At 38.1% G+C, this 21,193-nt stretch overlaps 1 protein-coding gene across 1 annotated transcript in view; it reads right to left on the bottom strand.

Moving 5' to 3' along the window:
• Positions 1–19,778, bottom strand: part of LIPC (lipase C, hepatic type) — a 54,524-nt gene extending 34,746 nt beyond the window's left edge. Inside the window, exon 1 of the mRNA XM_057398463.1 lies at positions 19,628–19,778. Within this exon, the coding sequence (XP_057254446.1) occupies positions 19,628–19,709 (82 nt within the window). The 5' untranslated portion in view covers positions 19,710–19,778. The remainder of the gene's footprint in view (positions 1–19,627) is intronic.
• Between the last annotated feature and the right edge of the window lie 1,415 nt (positions 19,779–21,193).

Below are 21,193 nucleotides of genomic sequence, written 5' to 3'. Positions count from 1 at the left end.
GTTTGTGAGTCAGTTTGTTTTAAATGAGCTGGTGAGTTTGGCCATGGTTCACAGCAGATATGAAATCTACCTTGGAAGGTGACTGTTCTCTTTTTTCCAAGTACTAACATCCTACAGTTTTAACTAAGCACATTCTCATGAAAGTTCTCAGTGATGGTGTTTAGGAGGAAGAATTCTTTAGTGGCACATCATGCCTCTGGTTTTGGAAATGGAAATTGTAAAGCACAAAACAAAACAAAAGAAAACCCAGCAAACAAAAATCCCTGTTTGTGGTAATAGGGTATTCTGGTATCTGCAGCTGTAGTAAACTTGAGCAGAAGCTGAATGTTGCGTGTACTCATAACCAAATTGATTTTTATAGAATAAGTACATGAAGAAGGAAGATAAGCTTGACATAAACAGTAGGGACATATTATTATCAGTTAGACACCTAGATAGTCACTCTCACTGTTGACAATGATATTTGGTAATAAAAGCTGTTACTTCCCAGCAAGAAGTTCAGATTAATAAAGCGCTATAAATTGACTTGACTTGACATATTTAAGAAATGTAAATTTTACAAGAAAATACAAGGTGAGCCCAGTCAGTGTACAGTAGGTTCTATTATTCTGGTTTTGGAATTACGAATTTTCTAGGAACGTTCTGTAAGTATTTCTCAGTCGGATTTGAAATGTTATATTCATTTTCCTGTTTATGAAAATACTGACAGTTTCTCTGCTTCAAAATGCTGGAACTGTTGCTCCAGATATTTCTGTAACTATTCATTCTGTAAAGCCTATGTAATTTGAGTGACTTTACCTTATCCTAGAGAACTAAAAAAACCCCAAACCAAAACAACTCACTTCAGTGGCCTGCTGAGTGTGACCGGCCACTGGAAAATGGCAGAACATGGTTAAGGATAATTTAATTGTCAGAAAAAAAAAACAATGCAGCAAAACACCAACCTATACTGAGCTAACTGAAGAAAAGAAAGCCAAAGAAACTTTAAAGGGAAAAACAATCCCCAAAACATGCCCCCCCTGTTTTAGTTCAGTGCAGTGAATTTTGTCCTGCATGTTTTGTGTGGTTCTAGTGCAATCTGAATAGAATGGATAATACAAGAATTTATAATCAAATGGAATGTGGCAAACACGTTGGCTGCTGTCACTGACAGTAATGGGCATCTATCTGTGCTCTGTACTTTACAGGTATTTTCTATTGATCCATGCTTTGCAATGCATCTATTATTGCAGATGGTACGTCGTTTGATTGCATTTATTGATCAAACTGTCATTTTGTTCTTGGCTGTTTAGCAGGGGGATTGGTTTCATTGTGTTTCACTGGTGGGGTATTTTGTTTATTTTGTATGTGGTATTTGTATGTGGGGGTTCTGTTTTGAGTTTAGTTTTCTTTTTATGTGTATGTCTGACAACAGATAGTCCATCTGCAACTGTGTTGAGTGCTGGTGGATATTGCTTGCTTCTCAGGCTCCTGTAGCTATCAGCTGGAGATATATCACGCACTTTACATGGGGGCTGGGTCAGCTGCTAGAAATGAAAGTGAAGCTGTTCTCTCTCATTTCATTTTGCAGCAGCGTCATGGATTTTGTTCAGATTTATGGGAGACTGCCTAGACTAAACAACTGGCATTGCAAGCAGCAAAAGTCACTCTCTACTCAGTTCTTTTTGTATTAGAACCGTCTATTATCCCTCTACAGTGAGTTTAATAACTGCCATAATTTTCAACTATAGATTCTCGTAAAGGGCATGTTATTTTTTAAAAGAGAAATATGTTTTCTTCTACCTGGACCTGACAAATCTATTAGCAAAACCTTCCATTAGCTGCAGGAGGAGTTTCCTTTATTTTGTACAAGTTCCTTCCTAACCTTTTAGGTAATTAACTGTAATTATGCTGCTGTGTAATTACAGTGTACATACTCTAACTATTCTGAATTCTAACCTCATGCAGCAGTTATTCTAGCTTTCACTCTTCTGTGGTGCTGTGCAGCTGTGAAGTAGTGCTTTTTGTGGTAGCTACCTTTTGGGACACATTTGTTGAAATGCAGGGAAAATTATTCCTTAAGATAAATGTTCATTTTATCCTAAGGATACTTCCTTCACAGTCTTTAGCTTCATTGCTTCTTTTATTAGCAGCTTTGTAAGCTGCTTTACTTAGTCATGGACAAGGGCTTTTTGGGAGTAGAGGTAGGGCTTATTTTGGTTTTTATTAACAAACCTAATGCTATTATTCTTACATGGGTGTAGGCTTATTTGTGGGGACAGGCTCTGCCCCACAGGCATTTTTTAGCTGCCAACCTTGCTGGACAGATGTTTTCAGGATAATTAAGTTAATGTAAGAGGTCTGCAATTGGTTGTACAGCCTCTGTCATAATGGGTCATTTTATCAAACTGTCTGGGGAGATGCTCTCCCGCCCCTGCCAGCTGAACTTTCCTGGTCTGCCACATGGAACTGACCTGGAATTTTCACGTCAACATATTTTTGTGTTGATTTCCTGGTATATCAGACTGTGAACTTCAGAACACACTGGAAGCGTTCCAGAAATCACAAGAGAGATCACAAGGGCAGGGCAGCATTTCTCGTGGTGCTTCAGTATGTTTGCAGTTTCAACTAGAATTCAGTGGAACTGAAAAAACAAATTTGTCCAAAATTCTTAACCTTCCAATTTAATTTTAATTGCTTCTATCTCTTAGATACTTTTCTGTCATCTGCAGGATGGTCCCTGGTGGAACTGATGCATCCGTTTCCTTCCGTTGTGCACAATAATTCCTATTTCCCTAATATAGTTCTCCCCACTCAGCCTTTACTGGCGCTTTCCAGATGATGGAATGTTATTTATCTGAATTATATGCATGAAGTATTTGTGGAAGAGAAAATATTAATTATTTTCCTTCAAATTCTAGATAGAAGTACAATATTCTTTCTTATTTTATGAGAAGTGAAGAATAGAAGGACTATAAACTTGCCATTAGAAGATGAAATTCTAGTCCACATTCACATTGTCTCTTTGTCCCTGACACAAGAGTGAAAGAAGCTAGCTTGAATGAGGTCAGGAGTTCTCAGCTGAGGTCTGACAACCTATTTGTATTTCTGCTATCCTGAAGTCCAGGTGGAAACAGAGTAGTCCATGGTTGGTTCATAATCCTTCAAATGGATATTATTATCTGCTGCAATTAAGAAGAGTTCCCAGGCCAGTGTGTTTGGGTCTGGAATGAATGTAAAATGGCAAAACCAAAAAAAAAAATCTTCAAAGATTTGCCATTCTTTTTCTCCAATAGGTTACTTGTAAAATATAAAAACTGTCTAAGTAATAATCCTGTTATAGTTAGTCCTCTTTGGGCCATATATTCCTTTGGACAGCAACCATGTCACATAGTATATCTGCAACATAAGATCATCCCAAATGGTGGAGAATGTCTAGGGCTAAGTGTGGGAAAGCAGCATCCACAGCCCAGAAGAGCTTCTACTAATTCCATTAATTTATTCTTTCAATCAAATAGCTGTTACATTCTGTTGAATGTAGTTTGGCAGTGAAACATATAAACAAGTTTACTGTAGCATTTCAGCCTAGGGTAGAGAGCCGTTTGCTGACACTGAAGTGTCCTAAACCTTCCAGGCAACAGATTACAGTTGAGTCAGCTTTCCTGATCTTGTCTTTGGCTCTGCAAGATGTGTCAGTAAGTAAAGAGTTTGGCCAGCATGCAGGGAACGTGCCTGGACAATCCGGCACATGTGACACGTGACGTAGGTGTGAAAATGCAATATTCTCATCCATTCCAGCAGCAGTCCTGGTACACCTCCTTTATTCCTATGCCTACGAGGTGTGTGTCTAAACAAGTGTTGTGCTTTGCTCTGTACCAGTTTGAAATGTAGCTCTGCCTGGAGGCATAAAGTCAGTGTAGCCTTGAGATATACATAAGATCGTTTGAGTTTAGATCCTGTTTAAGTCCAGTCAAACAGCTATTTGATTGAAGAAATGAAGGAATTGGATTAGTAGAAGTTCTTCTGGGTTGTGGCTGTTGCTGTCCCACCTAAAGGCTGCTGTATTAGTTTTGGACTAGACATGCCTAGGGCATGTTCAGTGAACATCATTCATTTGAACAAAATGCTGTAGTGATTATGCATATGGTACGAGAAGCCAGTTAACAAGATGTTGTTGACTGATAGACCTGTCAGATAAGAGTAGTATTCAAAGAGGACACAATAGCTGACCTGTTTTGCCAACTTGAATACAAAGTTAATATTCAGTAGGACTGTGTGGACTCAATGTGTTTACTAAAAGTAAAGTAGAGTATCATGTGAAGAAAGAAATATGGAGGTTTGAAGTCTGGCAACACAAGCTTCAAGTTACTTACAGGATCTCTGATGCAACTATTGCTTGGCAAAATGAGTTTGTTTGGAGGACTCTCTTATTTGTATTTTTCTGTTTGTCATTTAATCTAGATGTAAATTCTATAAATTGTGAGTAAAACATTAGTACATGGGATGATTTGACATGCATCACAGGAACTGTTAGCAGTCATCTCCATGCTGCATCGGAGAAAAAGCTACCTTGGCCAAAGAAGCAGGAGAGCTGGAATCCAGTGGTAGAGCCAGAATCATAGAATAAATGTGTCTTCAAACACCAGATGTTATGGAGGATGCCTAAAATTTGTCTAGGGTGCTTGGGCCTTTCTCTAAAAGCTGTCTTGCAACAGACTGATTAATATGGACATGCTTTTAGGTATCTATCTTCTTTTTGCTATGGAGGCAAATCAGTTTCTTTATAACAGCTTCTGATATTTCAGACAGCCAAAGATTATGACAGGATGAAATGTTTCTCTGTATTTAATTATCATGGTTTTAATTTGAATTTATCAGGAGACTGGTTGAGTAGAGTCTGCAAAATTGTCAGGCAAATGAATCTTCTAAAAATAAAATGCTGTTAGCAAGATATTCAGCATGCGTACGATGGAGTTTATAAATAGGTTTAGGAAGAATTGAGCTTGTTATAAAATAAATCAAAGTTGGATTTTTAGGGATATGGCCACATTCAAATTTATTTTAAATGAGCCTAAGTCCTCACTCTGGAGATTTTGACTCATTCTTTCTGTATTCTCCAGAGCCCTGCAATAAATGGACAATATGAAAACCATGTGTGCTAGAAAGCAGGCATAGAGCTGTCTGCCAGCAGGAATCAAGTAGTCTCAATCACCTGACATTAATGTACAGCTTTTCTCCACCCTTTTTATTTATTTATTTATTTTATTCCCCCCCCCCCCCCCTTTTTTTTTTATTACTCAGGAATGTCACACATGGCCTCCCAAGAAAGAGAACTCCACATGTAACTGGTGGTGGGCCACAGGCATCAGTTACCTGGGTGTGTGGTTCAGGACAGGAAGGTTTTGCGATGCCAGCTGCGGTGGGGGCTATGCCTGGTGAAGGACACTGTGAGAACAAGGAGAAGTTGGCAGAGAGATGGATTTGGTGCAACCCCACTCCTGAGAGTGGTGCAACCGGTCCTGAGACAGCTGTTTCTGAAGTAATGGGAAATATCCTCCAAAAAAAATTACCTTTGAGGACATGGAGATGAGTCTCTATAAACATTTTTCTTGACATGCCATCAAGGGAAGGAAAAAAGTACCTAAAACTAAAACCAAGGCAGAAGAAAAAAGTGTCTCTTTTTCATGCTTATTGTATTTGGGGTACCTATTTTCAGTCTCAAGAGATATATTTAATGAAAATCATTTTTAAAACCAGAAAAGAATAAAGCAGAGAACAGAAAGGATGTACATCTCTTTCACTGCTTTCAGATTCCTTTTTTGGCATGCTGCTTTCTGTTACTTTAGTTCATATTTTGCTACCATATTGCAAGCAGTGCTTACAGCCAGCCTTTACTGTAATAAATAAGAAATAGTTTTATTATAAGTTCTGTTTAAGAACATGCATATTTTATCTGACTACTTCACAATGCAAAAAACATTTCAGAGAATTGCATCATTTTTATTTTTTAAGAACTTGATTGGGATGTCGAGAGCCTAGCTTGATTCCAGAAGCTTAATCTTCATGCACTAATATGTTCAGGAATTGCTATTCTATTTTCTGACTTACTGGTCAGGACTGGAGACTATAGGAAATGCCTATATTTTTACATAAATTTAATTTATGTAAATAATTTTAAATTTAAAGCTGTAGAACATGTCCCTTTTTGACTCCTTCCCCTGATTGGAGTATCTCCTTTCCAGGAACAAACTTGATAGAAATGGGAAGTCACCTAGGTTTGGATTACATATGATTATATATTATTTTTATGGAATGGAGCAAACTGCCAAGGATCACTGGGCTCGAGCAGATTGAGAGCACCTGAGTGATCACTTAAGAATGATGCATTTAGGCTTTTATGTAATATTGCATCTGCTGCTCTTGAGTGTTCTTCTCCAGACTGCAAAAAATACCTTGTCAAGAAAAGATTGTATTTATCAAGCATTTTGTGTTTGTATGGCTCCTTAAATGTAAACTGGAAGTGAACTGAGAGAGCTATCATTTTCATTCTAAAAAGTGAAGGCTTTTGAATATTTGGGTTTACTAATACTGGAAACTACAAACAATTATTACTTTTTAGAATCCTGCTTAGCATCTTATTCTATGATAAGTGGATAATGATCAGTGTAACCACTCTGTGCAGTGGGCCATGTGTAAGTGATGCATGGTAGCTTATAGTAAGTGTCAAACCTGATGAGAAAGGGAAAAAGGATTTTTCTGAGAGAAAGCTTTGCTGAGAGCAGTAAAGTTTATGTTCTAGAGACACAGAATAGTTCTGATAAAGGCAGATATTTTAAAGCATTATTTTAAAACAAAGCTACCTCAGCACTAGTTTCATCATTTTTAATAGATGGTAAAAAAGACGAGACGTTAGACAGCTTGACATTAGAGAGTTAATGTGAAAAGCAAAGTCAGAAGTTCTGTAGTTGTTTGTTTTCTATGTACTTGCTAATCCCCTGGATTTTCTTGCTGCCTTTACTATGCTGACCCTTCAGGTTCACCAAGATGCATACTGGCTCACTGAAAATATCAGACAAATATCAGCGTATGCTGGAGCAATTTCTCATAGGTCCAGATTCCTCCTCTGAGCTAACAGCTGTTGTTCTAAAGTATATTTAGTGCCTCACACATTTGAATTGATATATGCTAAAAAGTATGGAAAAAAAAAGAGAGCTGTAACAGCAACAAATAGCTCTCTTAGTTCAGTGGAAGTGGTTTAGAGATAACGCTAAAACTGTGACTATTACTGGTGCATTGGAGCTGTGGAGTTGTTCTTAAAAATTTTAAGTGATACTTTAAGGATGGCATAAAGTCAGAAGGGGCTGGCTGACCATTGCAGTCACAAAGTGTGATGTGTTGTATCACATGGAAGGGGCTGATGTATATCCTAAAGTCCTTATTTCCCGCTCTGTGATTGACTTTTGGCTGTATGAAAATGGATACAATATGAGAGTATATTGCCAAGTGGAGCTTGTGGTGAAGCAGCAGCCTCTTGGTGACAGACACAAACTTGAATGTAGTTCAGTGACACAGGCAACCCACAATCTGATTGATAGCCATTGTCAGCTTTCAGCTGGTGGGTTCCGCATCCAGCTTATGAAAAGCTGCCACTTGTTTTGCTGCACTGAGCTGGGCTCTGCAATTTTGCAAACATAGCAGTGTTTGTTCTGTGTTTATCACTCTTTGCTTTTTGCTTTTGCAAGGAATAGTAGTTGAAGACGCACCTTGCCTGTCTTGCCTTTTAAGACTTCCCACTCTTTTCTACTTTTTGTCATAGGTGGTAGTGACTTGCTTTTGGAGGTGAATCCTTTAGGTGCCAGATTCCTTTATATTAGGTTCTCCCATAAATATTTTGCCTAGTTTACTTCTTATAATCAGTTACTTTTCAACTCCTGTTACAATTTTGCTTACTTTTTGTAGATTTATTTCTAGACTAGAGGTCATACTGTGGATTATCTTCTAGACCCAAAATAGCTGATTTTAACACATTTTCTTTTTTCCCTTCTTCAAATAAATCCTATTTCTCTGTAGCAGTGCCTTTTACTAAAGAGAGCTATTGCTGTGCTCCGTTGTTCTGGCACTTTGTTAGAAATGTGCCTAACACACAAAAGCGATGGCTTACCGAGCTTTCATCAGCTCTTAGCCAATTTCAAAATTAGGATCAGTATTTTATTAGGAGCTCTGTGATTCAGTTCAGATCTCTCTAATTCTCAAGGGGGGGCTGCTCACAAGAGGAAAAAGTCAGTTTTCATACAGACTTGTCTTCAAATCTGTACATAAAACACTAACTTAAAAGAACAGCCTTGTAACTGAGATGGGATATGAATTGTCTGTAACCTGCTAGAGGGTTTAAAACACAGCAGTATAAGAAGTAAGGCCAGATGTCTTCCTTTTCTCATTAAGATTCTGTTTAGACGTTTGTAGAATTCCTTTGTTTTAGAACAGTTTCATCATATCTTTGTTTCTATAGATCTACTTCATCATTGGTATATGGATCAGACATAATGTTACCAAAAGCCTACTCTCATGCAATAGACCTGTGTTTCTAAAGAGGAGCTATTTCTCTGAATCTTTCAAAGATACTAGCAAATTCTGCACCATATTGAGTGCCCTTTGGCTGCAGGTAAAGAATTCAACAGCTTGTGGGAGTGCTAATTAGAGCTAATAATAACTCCAGTGACCTGCCATGGCTTTAAAATGCCTGACAGAAATTACCCTGTCCTTGAAGGACAGAGATTTTGTTTCTGTGCATATCTGATGAGGGACACTCATGCCTTCAAGTTTTTGTTTAGTGATCACACAACTAAGTGGGTGCCTGTGTGTGAATGAAAGAGAAGTGGGTGGTGTTGAGGAATCAAGAGGAAAACAGGCAAAGAGATCTCTCAAAAATACTATACCAGGATTTCATTAATAGAAGAATTTCTCTTGTAGGCTAAACAGCCTTTGTAAAACCAGAATTAATAATAAGAAAGCAATTAGAGTAGGAATTGGATTATTCATAATTAAGCCTTTTCTCTCTAATTTTGGTACTTTTACCATGGTTAGTTTGCTGAAATATGTACAGAGGGTCTGAGGAAAATGCAGGCTTTAATATGAGCAAATACCCCAAAAGCTCCAAGGTATGAGATTTTTATTTTATCTGGCTGATTAAGTTGCTGATGGTGCAGAAAAAATTGTATTTTCAGTGAGATTGCCCTTGACCTTTCTAATGAGAATGTTATTAACACTAGCCAGAAAAAAATACAGTACAGTCATTGTTGAGCTGTTATTGGAATGATAAATCAGGGTTTTTTCTGGCTTCTCTTTCTATTGCAGGGACGTGCAGATGTACAGATGACACTCAGTGGTTAGGGTCTACAGTTCCTACCCTAGACATTTGGCTTCAGCACTGCCTGGGCAACTCTAAGCAGACTTTGTCCCTGTCTTGCTGCCACCTTATTCCTGACCTCCTGTACTCCTCATCATTGTCCCAGCACAGCAGGTCACATAGCTGCACAGTGAACAAGATCAGGGAGCTGATCCAGCTAAAAGCAGAATTGCCGAGAAAACATAGGACTATTTTTTACTGTATCAATTCCCAAGTTGTTTTGCTGCAAGCAAACTATTCTGCCACAATGGAGAAATCTATGAAATACCTGCAACAGTGACCAGAGGCAAGGTCTTCTTAAATTATTAATGTCACTTAGGGTGTAAAGAGCTACAGAATTTCCCTTTGACTTTCAAACATTTGCCATCAATGAACACTGTAAGTATAAAACACAAAAAACAAGTATTTGAGGCCTTGATTTTCCTCAGAGCTGGACAGATGTAGAATGTCACCCCTTCTCTTCTGTTAATATAAATATTGGGTTTTCTCTTAGATTCTTATTTGGCTTAACTCATGTCCTTAGTCTCATTTTGGTTACACTATTAAAGGGTATTCTAAAAATCAGAGAAAAGACTATCTGCATTTGATTGCCTTATTCCTATCAATTAAGCTTGTTCAGAAATACAGCTATGGGCTGAGGAATTAACTTACTGTACAGCAAGAGGGAAGATGTCGGTTTACTGCATTTTCCAACTACTCACACCATCTAAGAACATAAAATGTACAATCAACAGAAATTTCTAGGCAGTGCCAGCTCACAGTAAAACTATGGGGAAATCCACTACCAGCTTTTATGAAATTTGATTTTACTTGGAATAATTTCAATCAGAATTAATTTTACTCAAGCTAAAATCAAATAATATTTAATGAAATAAAGGAATATCTGAAACACACAATCTTCCATCTGGAAATTTTAGGGATACAGAAAGTTCTGTAGTACAGAAGTTTTGTGGCTATGTTTACTTAGAAAAACAATAATAATACAGGTAGTCAGTAGCTGAATTGTTATTTAGAGTAGATTACAGAGTAACTGTAAGAGAAATCTTTAATTGCTCATTAAAAACCTAAAGAGGAGATGAGAAACAGTACTGTGCTGGAGTTGCAGAGTGCTAAATGCTGATCTGATGCCTGTGAGAAGTCCTTCCAAGCCTAGAGTACCAAGTCCCTGAACAGATGCAGTGTAACTTTCAGAGAGTTCGGTTCCCTTCTGCACATCAGGATTGTCATATTTAAAGTATTCAAAGCCAGAAGTGTTTGGGGCTTTTTTCATTATTTTTTTTGTTGTTGTTGTTTTGGCGGGGTATTTTTAAGCTATTTTATGAACTAACATTGCTACTTGATAGATGGGAAGTAACTAATAAATATTTGTGCTCCGTAAGTATATCAGCTATTTGATGGTATTCAGGGGACTAATATTGTGTTTAAATGAATGGCTCAATACATGTTAAGGTTATGCAGGTATCCTCATTGGAATGCCTTGACTAGCACTTAATGTAAAGATGAAGATTTTTTTTTTTTGTTGATATGCAATCTTCATAAACTGGACTAGAAAGAGAGATAGAAAAGGGCACAGAATTGTAAGAGAAAAAACAAACAACTCTAAAGTGCAAACCCTATGAATCTAATAAAATTCCAGAGATGAGTTTGGGAGAAGGGAGATGTAAAGATTCCTCCTGAATGGAGTAACATGTCACACTCCTGCTTTTATTTTTATTCTCTAGGAATCTCTATGGCAATTGTCTTCATTTCTGCTACCTAAAATTCCATATAGAAGGTACAGTGTAGCCAGCAACCCTTCCCATTGCCACTGAATCTGAGCTATGATTTAGGGAGATTAAAACAGGAAGCAGCATGACTGACTGTTTCGGGGCTGCATCAAAGACTGTAAGTTTTGTCCGTTTGCTTTAGTTAAGAGTCTCTGGTGCATTCCTTGGAAACACAGACACTACTAAGCCACTGGGTGCTGAGACACATTCCTTGGCTGAAGTTTTTTAGAAAAGTTCCTTTAAATTAACATAATAAAGTAAAAGATTATGTAATGGTCCTGTAGCATCAGAAGGGTCCAAGGCATGCATGAGTTCCATCATGTGGAACTCTTCTCTCCAGGAAAGAGTGCAGGCATTGCTATGGAGGTAAAGATAGAGTTCTGGCAGAGAAAAGGCACATGAAGTTCTTGGAAAGGGTGAATCCTAAGTGTATCTGTGCCCTAGGAAAAATGTGGAACTCTCCCAGTGCTCTCCATAGGACACACTGTTCTGCTGGTGTAGAATGAACGCTGAAGACCACGCAAATCTCATGTTTAGAGTGCATTTTATATATATATATATATATATATTTGATGGTATTTGAAATGTTATCTGTTGGCCAGAAGAATGCTTTCAGTGTTTCTGTTTTCTGTACGGACCTTGGTGTGCCCTAGAGAGCAATACATACAGGTCAACTGGGACCAGTTGAAATACTGTCCTTTTGGTGAAGGCAATGCCCATATGCTCTCACTGTTGTATTGCAGAGTACTGTAGTATGCAAGCAAGCTTGGGGATAATGAAGTGGTTATTACCCAGTATGTATAAAGATGGCAGAATTACAACCCTAGTAGTCAGTGAAACACAGAAGAGCAATTTCAGCACTGCACACTGACATTATTTTGTTTAGGAACCTTCTGAGAGCCTCATTGGGCAGGCTGTAGACAAAGATATCTGATAGAAACACCTCATTTTAGTATCTCAGCTTTCATGGCTTTTTGATGTCATCTACTAAGAAAGGAATGATGTATTATGTTCCTTACAAAAAAATGTTCCCTATTGAAACATCAACCTTTAATTTCTACTCCCAATTAAGCAGAAGGTAAGCATGATGGATAGAGAGAACAGCAGATTTTTAGATGATGTGCCAGCTGTCTGAGTAGTTTCTGGCCCAGCAGAGGTCCAGTCACCAATGCTTTAAGCAGGTAACTGAGTTTTTATATTAATATTTTAAGTTCCCTTTTTCTTTTAAGTCTAGACTCCAATTTTACAACCTGCCTTGCTCATATCTGCACTAATGGAAGAGCAGGCCAGAGAATTAACTGTGATTTAGTCACAGCTCCCTCTGTCTGCTCTGGAGGGAGTAATGCATCCTGTCCATTAAACTCTGCACTGCCTCTTGAATAACACATATATGAAAACATACATGCTTTGGGGTTCTTTCAAGTATTCTTGTAGTTTTTCAGTATAGTTTTTTATTAGTATAACTAAGGAGCATACACACCTCTCCCACACCAGTCTGACAGAATCCCCAATTTCAGTGGCTTTTGGAAATGCAGATTAAACCTTAATTGACATCCTCCAGCATTCCTGATGACCTATTGTTGCTTGAAGGGAGAAGAGTGGTGCTTGAAAGCCAATAAAATTCTTCAGCCAGACACTACAGATTATCCTCAGACTGAGATGCATAAAGCAGAACCACAAGTGGTTTAAAATATAGAAGATTAATCTCAGCAGTGTTTCTATATATTTGTTAACAAAGCTAGCATTAAAATACGGGAAACCATGCCAGTGTAGCAGAATGCTGTGGGACTTGTCAACTCCAGCTGCAAAGCAAGATAAAACATGTGTGTATACTTTTCTTTTTTGTCCCTGGACCTGCTGTGACATCATCTCCCCAATGGGTCAGTACCTTCCTCTGTAAGTAGTCTCCATCAGTTTCACTTACTGAGTAAAGCAGTCTGCAAAATTACAAAATGGTATTAAGATCAACTAGTTCAAAATATCCAAAATTTTGAGGGTTTCTCTAATGAAAATTGGTATTTCATGGTGGTTTCATTGCACAGCAACATGTTCAGACACTCATATTCAGTATTTCTAGATTGATTTTTTGTGATCTCCATTATGTTATTTACCTGATAGCAGTTTGTTGCACTTGGAGCAACACCATGAAGTCTGGAGGTCAGGTAGGTGCCCAAATATAAATACTGTTGTTGGTAAAAGGTTCAAATGGATTTTACTGGACTAGGAAAGCAAATTGGAAAGGGCAGGAGAATGTCTATGAGTACTTTTAAGCAACAACTCCCATTTCCACAACCGTGATGGAACCATGTTGTATTGGAAGCATTTCAGCACCAGCAAAAGCTTTCGTTGTCTGATCATAATGGGTATGTGTACAGTTGTGCAATCCTGTGTGGTTTATGCTTCCTGAGAATATTAGTAATGGTAGCATGTTTTGCTTTTTAAATTAAAAGGAACAAGCAAGAAAGATATCACAGTAACAGCACTTAAACCCCAGTGCATTTCTGCAGAAGGCGGCTGTGACGTATGACAGTGGTAATTTTTTTACTCGGAACACAGATATTAAGGTTCTTTTTTCTTAAGAATTGTAATTCACATTTGGCCTACTGCCAAAGCAGTGAACTTTATCACCCAGTCTTGGCATGTGCAGATAGATGGCCCCTTCTGTCTCTTTTGCCAGTTATTGCTTATGTTGCCAGGAAATCTTAATCATGCTGCTTGGAAGTGGCTGCTGTCCCTCTACCTGCTGCCAAGCTATTCCACTGTATATGGAGTCTGACTTAGCTTCAGAAAACAGTCTTATCTCTAGGTAAAATATAGGAAAAAAGGTCACTGTGCTAAAACCACCGTAGGGGACCATATGGCGTTACAAGCTACATCATCAATATTGCACTGCTGTTGAAGCAACACTATTATTAACCCTGAAGCTTCATGGGGATTGGGCATAACTATGTTTTGCAGTATGAAATGTGCAATATAAATCTATAGTGAACCACAAAATAAGCGGAAAAGAAAAAATTTAATGAATGTGTTTATTGATACTTTCCATTAAAGCTATCTGTATACTAAAATCACAACTATAACCTATAAGGTATATATCTTATATAACTATAATAAAATCAGTTAAGCAATTAGATTGCACTGCCACATTATCAGGAAATGTTCTGTATGTTCATGTTTCTCAAGTGCTGAATGAGTTCCACCACTATTCATACAGTAGTCAACAGAATGTAAGTAAAGTGAATATCAATTCAAGCTCCTCATTAAGACGTTCAGTCACTTGCATTAGTAGAAATATTGATACTTGTTTCATGCATGGGTAGTTCTTCTATTGATCGAGTTCCCATTATTGTCTACTTTCAGGAGATAAAGCAGAGGGTCTTTGGTTCCTTAGTCCACAGTTATATTTTGGACTCTTTGGTGAAAATTTATGTCTGAAATTCTATTTGTAGATTTTTTCAGGTGCCAAAAGGAAGAATTGCTGGCTTAGGTATTAGAAATTTTGTTAGAATTCTAAGACTTCTGAGAGCATTACGAATGCTGTGTACTCATGCAGTGTTTCTGAAACACAGCCACTCAGAAATACATCTGTAGAAATTTTCCTAATAGCATAACATAGTCACTAGTGTAATTTGTTAGTACCTAACATTCTGCCTTTCAGCTTTCAGGACTTCATGGACCAGTGTTTTGGTATGTGATAAAATATAGCTCCTGAATCCCTGTTTCAATGATCCAGCTAGAAGTAACCTGAATTTCAGGTCAGTGGTGATACACAAACTCCACTGAAGTAAATTACAGATATCAGTGGATTTTAGCCTTGTTTCCATAGGCTGTAATCATGGTATATTTGTGCTTATGAAGACAAGGGGGAGAAAGAGAATAATTCTTTTTATTAGGTTTTTTTTTTTAGCCAATTGAAATCCAATTTAAAGAGAGAACGAGGTGTCAAGTAATAAATTCCTACATGTTTTCTGAACATCAGCAGTTTGATAGAGAACAGACCCTTATATCAACACAGTTGCTATTGCATTAACATAGGATTCAAGTAAACATTTGATTCTAACACTTTGCTTATCCATAAGGCTTAGCTGTTACCTTGCACTCTGGTTATCATTTGGGGTTTGGAGAAATTGCTCATCAGACAGGGAGACTCAGAGAGGACTGGCTTGTGCTTGAGTTCAGCTGGTGTAGGCATTGTGGGTGCAGTTGGCTTAAACCATTTTGGCCCTGAAATTTGATCTTGTTTGAGCACTGATACCAGACACAGGAGACGGTAGCTTCCCACTTGGTGCAGTGAGCAGTCCTGGGCCAGTCACTACCTGATCTGTGAGCCTGTCTGCATTAGCCAGTCAATGGACACAAACATACCCCTGAAACAGTCATGGCATGTATGCAGAGCAAGGCAAAAAAGGCTAGGTAGCAGACATGAGGTGGTGACAGTAGTGCAGGGCTGGGGAGAGAGACCATGGAGTGAATCTCAAACTGATGAGGATCCTAACGAGGGTTGTGTAAGGTATATGAGGAAGCTGGAGTGTGCTGGGACATTCATGGGTACCATGTGAGACCCAAAGTCAGGAATATAGAGATGCTATAGAAATGGGGAGATCAAACTGATAATATTGGGACAAGAGTGTCATGGAAGCACAGGAGGAGTTTGGGATACGTAGAATCTAAGTGACTGGAAACCAAACATAACTTAGTTCTGCTGCTCATGGAAGTGCCTATGTTAAATTCAAAGTTGAGTTTGAACTTGTAGCTGGACATTTTAGCCAAGGAGTTTCAATCAGAGGAACAGATTACTGGGCCATTCTGTCCCATAAAAAGAGGTGATTTACTTAGTTTTCTGCCTATGCTGGAAAATTATAGTTTTCTCTGAAACTGGAAGACTGGATTACAAGTACCCTGTGAGCTTGTTGGCTTTGGTTTGAGTTCTTCTGTCATTTATTATAAACCCAAACCACACAAAATTAATGTGAAGTTAAGGCACAGATTGTTATTACACTGAAAACATTTCAAGGAATTAAAAGAAAGGTCTCCACATTTTTAGTATTTATTGTAGGCTTTAAAGAAATGTTAGTAGAAGTGGTATTCACCTTCAGTGTCAAAGGTACCCATCTCATCATCTTGGCAGACTTTCGTTCCTATCTTTGCAGTTTAAATAGCTTGTGAATCTTCTGTGTTTCTTGCATTTCTAATAGTTTATCAGCTTCAGGTAGAAATTACTGCTTTGGTAGTTTTTAAGATCTGCTATGGTATACTACATGTACACTGCATTTTATTGAGAAATTTTATCTGGGCTTTGGAGAATTTGATGTACCCAACACATCTTTTTATATCTCCATACTATGATTGGGAAATAAGGAAAACATAGCAGCTGTTCAAATTCCTGTATAATCCATTCCCATGGTCTATGTTATAATCTTAAAGTGTTGGTACTGTAATACTTAAAACACAGCAGAACTGGACAACTAAGATGTTACCTTCTTGTTTGGGAAAAAAATAGTCTAGCCTCAAGTGCCAACTGTGAGACTGTCAAGTAAAAGTGCTTGCTCAGTAGCACACATTCTCATGTCAGCTACTATATATTTCTGCTCTACACAAGGGAGTAGCATAATGGAATATATTCCTACCTAGTTTTATGTTTCCAGGAGAAGAATCAAAATAAATAAGAGCTTATGTTTAAATACTTTTTGCATTCTTCTAGAAAGAATCATCTTGGCTCAACTTCAGGAATGTTACGTTTAGGTGCTTATTTCTGGTCTTTTTCTGGGATGCTGCTTTTAGATAATGAAATTTTGCCAAAAATTGCCAAACTATTCCCTGCTATATAAAGAAACTCATGGCATTTCAGAGACACTCTTATGGCTTTTTAAGAAATAACTTCTGTGTGTGTTTAAATGAGATGTTGTGTTTGCTTGGTAATGCAGTCCATTTTATTCTCCATCATTAAGTATAAAATAAGAAGCTATAACATGTATTTATGTACATAACTTGATCGAATGGATTTACATACACTTGTCTACACTGATTTACCTGCTGCTGTCTAATTTCTATATATTTTGTTTTGTAATGTAATGTCTTTAGCTGTGTAGGTGGTTAGAATAATACAGAGAAAACTGAAGCAAGGCGTTGATTATTTGCTGGCTACAAATAAACGAGAAACTTTTACACAGTGATTGCTCTTTTAAAGGATGGTTCCTGTATAGGCAATTGCTTGTGCTAAAATTACATGCCAGACACTCAGCTCTGAGAAGCCTTTGTACCTCCTTATAGTTTTACTGATTGTTGCTGCAGTTCCTGCTAAAATAAGAAAAAGCAAGCGCCAAGGTAGGATATTCAGATAAAATGCAGACTATGGTCACTGAAAGATATCTCCACTTGACAGTGTCAAAAGTCCTCTCATGAAGGGCTAGAAACTTCACTGCCCTTCTTAGTGAGAATTAGTGCTTTACTGCCATTTGCATATGCCATTGTGTCAAACAGATTTGCCTTGCTGAGAAGTGAAATGAGGGAAAAAGACTTTTTCAGGTTGCTAGGTGTGGCCAACACATCAGAGTTGATTTTGGGAAAGACAGAACTGGCTGAGCTATACTGATCAATGAAACGGTAACAAAAATAAGTGAAATTTATTTGAGAGCATGGAATTACATTATCTTCTGGACAAAGCTGCTGTGACTGAGATTGGATTGAGGAAGGTGAAGGGGGGTGAAAGGTGCAGAAATACATTAACATAAATGGACAGTTGAAATCAGAGTTGCACCAATTTAAAACTGAGAGGAGATGAAGATCCGAGTTCAACGTAAAGGAGTCTCAGGGCCTTTAACCTTGTAACTGCTGTCTGTTAGGCTCTGAATAACCTCTAGAAGAAATCACAGTAGATTTTTTTTGCATTTTTAGAAATGTACCTGCTTTGCTTCTTAAATCAGTCTCTTGCTTCAACATACTATGAACTAGGCATATCTGCTAGTGCTAATATGACATGTGACCTGTTTTTTGTGGCCACATGCAAGGTTTTAAGCTGCAGAAGCAATGAGCAAACAAGTGAAGTCCGTTGACATAGGAGTAGTAGGTCATGAGGGGAAAGGGGGATGGAGAGAGTGAAGTGACTGACCTTGCTATAAATGGTGCCACCATATAGGGGTTGTAGGAGAATGTGAGCTGGCATCAGGTAAGACCTATGACTGTAAGATACTGAGGGTGTAGCAACTTCCTGCCTCTGCTTTGTGTATATACCTAAGGTGAACTAAACTTTAAGCACACAGTAGAGTCTGAATTGATCTGGGTTAAGGTGATGTGAGAAGCCTCAAACTAAAGTTAGTGCCCTGATTTTTGGTTCTCTCAAAAATACAGAACTTGACCAAGGTTTCTAAATAGCTTGCTAAGGTTCAGCAATTGTTAAGGATGTGTGGGCCTTGCTGCCTTGTAAACCAGGCTAAGTTATGGCATTAATTGAAATTTACACCTCTCAATATGTTTTAATTCAAGGATTTTATATTGTACAAAATGAAACCCAAAGGGAAGTTCAATGTGCAGAATCAAAAAAAGGTGGTCCTGCCTCCTGTAGACTGAAATCACTGTGCCTATTACATATACAGTATTTTTATGGTAAATGTTTTCTAAAACTGTTAATACAAATTCACATAAATGCAAACCACAGCTACTGTAAGAGACCATACTTCTGTAAATTTCTTGCTTTACTTACAGCTAGGGAGAAAGCTACATTTATTATCCCTCAGAGCATGAGAAATGTAGTTAGATAAGAAGGAAAACTAATGCTTGCTCTGTATGGCTCAACAATGAAGGCAAACATGGAATTGTCTTTGTCAATCACATTAGAGAAGTTTTAAGAAATGCAGTTATGTGATGCAAAGCCATACTCAACAGTCACACAGATACTGACATAATGTACAGTGTCACAAAAGCATAGAAAATAGTTGTACAACCATGTAAATGATAAAGATCCTCCACAGTACTCTACAAAACATACTACAGATGTATCTCTCTTACTCAAAGATATTCATCACACTTGTGAAAGGCAGCCTTATGTTAGGCAATGCAGGAAATGAAAGCTTAAACACCCTCAGACAGCTAGAAATTTCTACTCGTAGGAGACTGAATCTATTTTATTGGAAGTATTCTGGAAGTATCCATTCCAAGAAGATTATAACTGATACCAGTTTCATGTATATTTTCAAACCAGTACATTTTTAAATTAGCTTCAGCAGAAGTTTTTGTTAAAGGTCAAATAACCTGAAATCTATAGTCTCAGAATGTAGATTTCCACTGATAAATGTTTGTTGTAAACATTTTCTGGTAAACACAATTATAAATGCCATATTTTAAGGGAACATAACACTCAAATCCCCCCCCAGAACTCAAACCCCAACAGACTGGTGACCAGACAGTCAATACTACTTAATTTTTGTAGCATAAACATTTCAAAGAAAGCTCATGAGCACTATTTTGGATAGGGTATTACCTTTTTTCTTTCCTCCATATGTATTTGCTGGGATGATGATATAAGAGAGCAATAAAAATGAAAGAAGTTGCAAACTTTTCATTTCTTCTTTCTCTGAATGAGTTGGGGAATGCACTGCTCAATTCTGCCAAGAGATGGGAAAAAGAGAGAATTACCAATGCTTTGCAAGAAATTGTTTGCCCATTAATCATTAACCTTAAATTCTCCTGTCCCCTGCTCTGGTCTCTCCTTTTATGGAAGTAAAAATGGAATTTGCTGGTTTCCAACCTCTTCTTTTTTATTTTCTGCCACTTGTGGCAGGAATAATTTGGAACTGGATTGTCCTCCCTTGCACAACAGTGCTCGGCTCTGAACACAGTGGGCTTCAGGGCATTTGTTCTCTGGTATACTCCTAAAGGCCATGAATAGACAGCTCAAATTTGGTTGGTCAACATCTCAGTCTGAACACATTGCAAAAGAGCTGAAGGTTAATCTAAATATTTCACTAACAGAGACAAATCCCAGTAAGGGAAGCATCAAAATTTTATATATACAATAAATACTTACTTCAGTGACAAAATTGATACCAGGTTTTGGATAGTTGCAAAATGTTTCAAATAAAGTGAGCAATTTTTATCACATAAAAAATTTGATAATGAAGCACAATAAGCAACAGCATCTCTCTCCACTTCTGGTGAAACAATCATAAGGAAGTGTATGTAGTGGATGCAGGAGTCATTGCAGAGAAAAATATGTATACATGCAAATATGGAAATCAAAGCAGAATCTTAATTAGAGCTGTGTGCATATATGCCACAATGAATAGGTGAGTCCTGTAAAGTGTGACAGGGCAAAAAGTACTCTTGGTTATTGTTGTGGTTTAAGTCCAGTCAGTAACTCAGAATCACGTAGTTGCTCTCTCACTCCCCCCTTCCTCCCCCCCACTCCCGGAGGGATGGGAAGGAGAATCAAAAGAATGTAACTCCCACGGGTTGAGGTAAGAACAGTCCAGTCACTAAGGTATAACACAAACCACTGCTGCTACCACCAATAATAACAATGATAAGGGAAATAACAAGGGAAAAGAATACAACCGCTCACCACCCGCCGACTGATACCCAGCCTGACCAAGCAGTGATCTAGCCTTTCCGGGTAACTGCCTTCAGTTCTACATCCTGGGCATGATGTGCTGTGGTATGGAATACCTCTTTGGCTAGTTTGGGTCAGGTGTCCTGTCTCTGCTTCCTCCTGGCTCCCCCTCCTCCCTGGGAAAGCATGAGGCTCAGAAAGTCCTTGGTCAGACTAAATATTACTGAGCAACAACTAAGAACATTGGTGTTATCAGCGCTGTTCCCAGGCTGAAAGTGAAAAACACAGTACTGCACCAGCTACTAAGAAGGAAAAATATGACTGCTACTGCTGAATCCAGGACAATTATGCAGCAAGTATTGCCACAAAGTGGGATCTTGCACAGGGACAGGACACAGTGCTGTCTTCTGGGTCTTGTTAGCATCAGTCTGGAGCATCATAGTTTTCTCACATCAGTCAATGTTCTTGAGACCTACTCCAGCTTATTTTAAAGTAACT

The sequence above is a fragment of the Pezoporus wallicus genome, unplaced genomic scaffold (assembly GCF_028554395.1).
Source record: "Pezoporus wallicus isolate ANWC-B61680 ecotype Strahan unplaced genomic scaffold, APGP_CSIRO_Pwel_v1 contig_3952, whole genome shotgun sequence".
Lineage (NCBI taxonomy): Eukaryota > Metazoa > Chordata > Aves > Psittaciformes > Psittacidae > Pezoporus > Pezoporus wallicus.
This window is presented reverse-complemented; position numbering and strand designations above follow the sequence as displayed.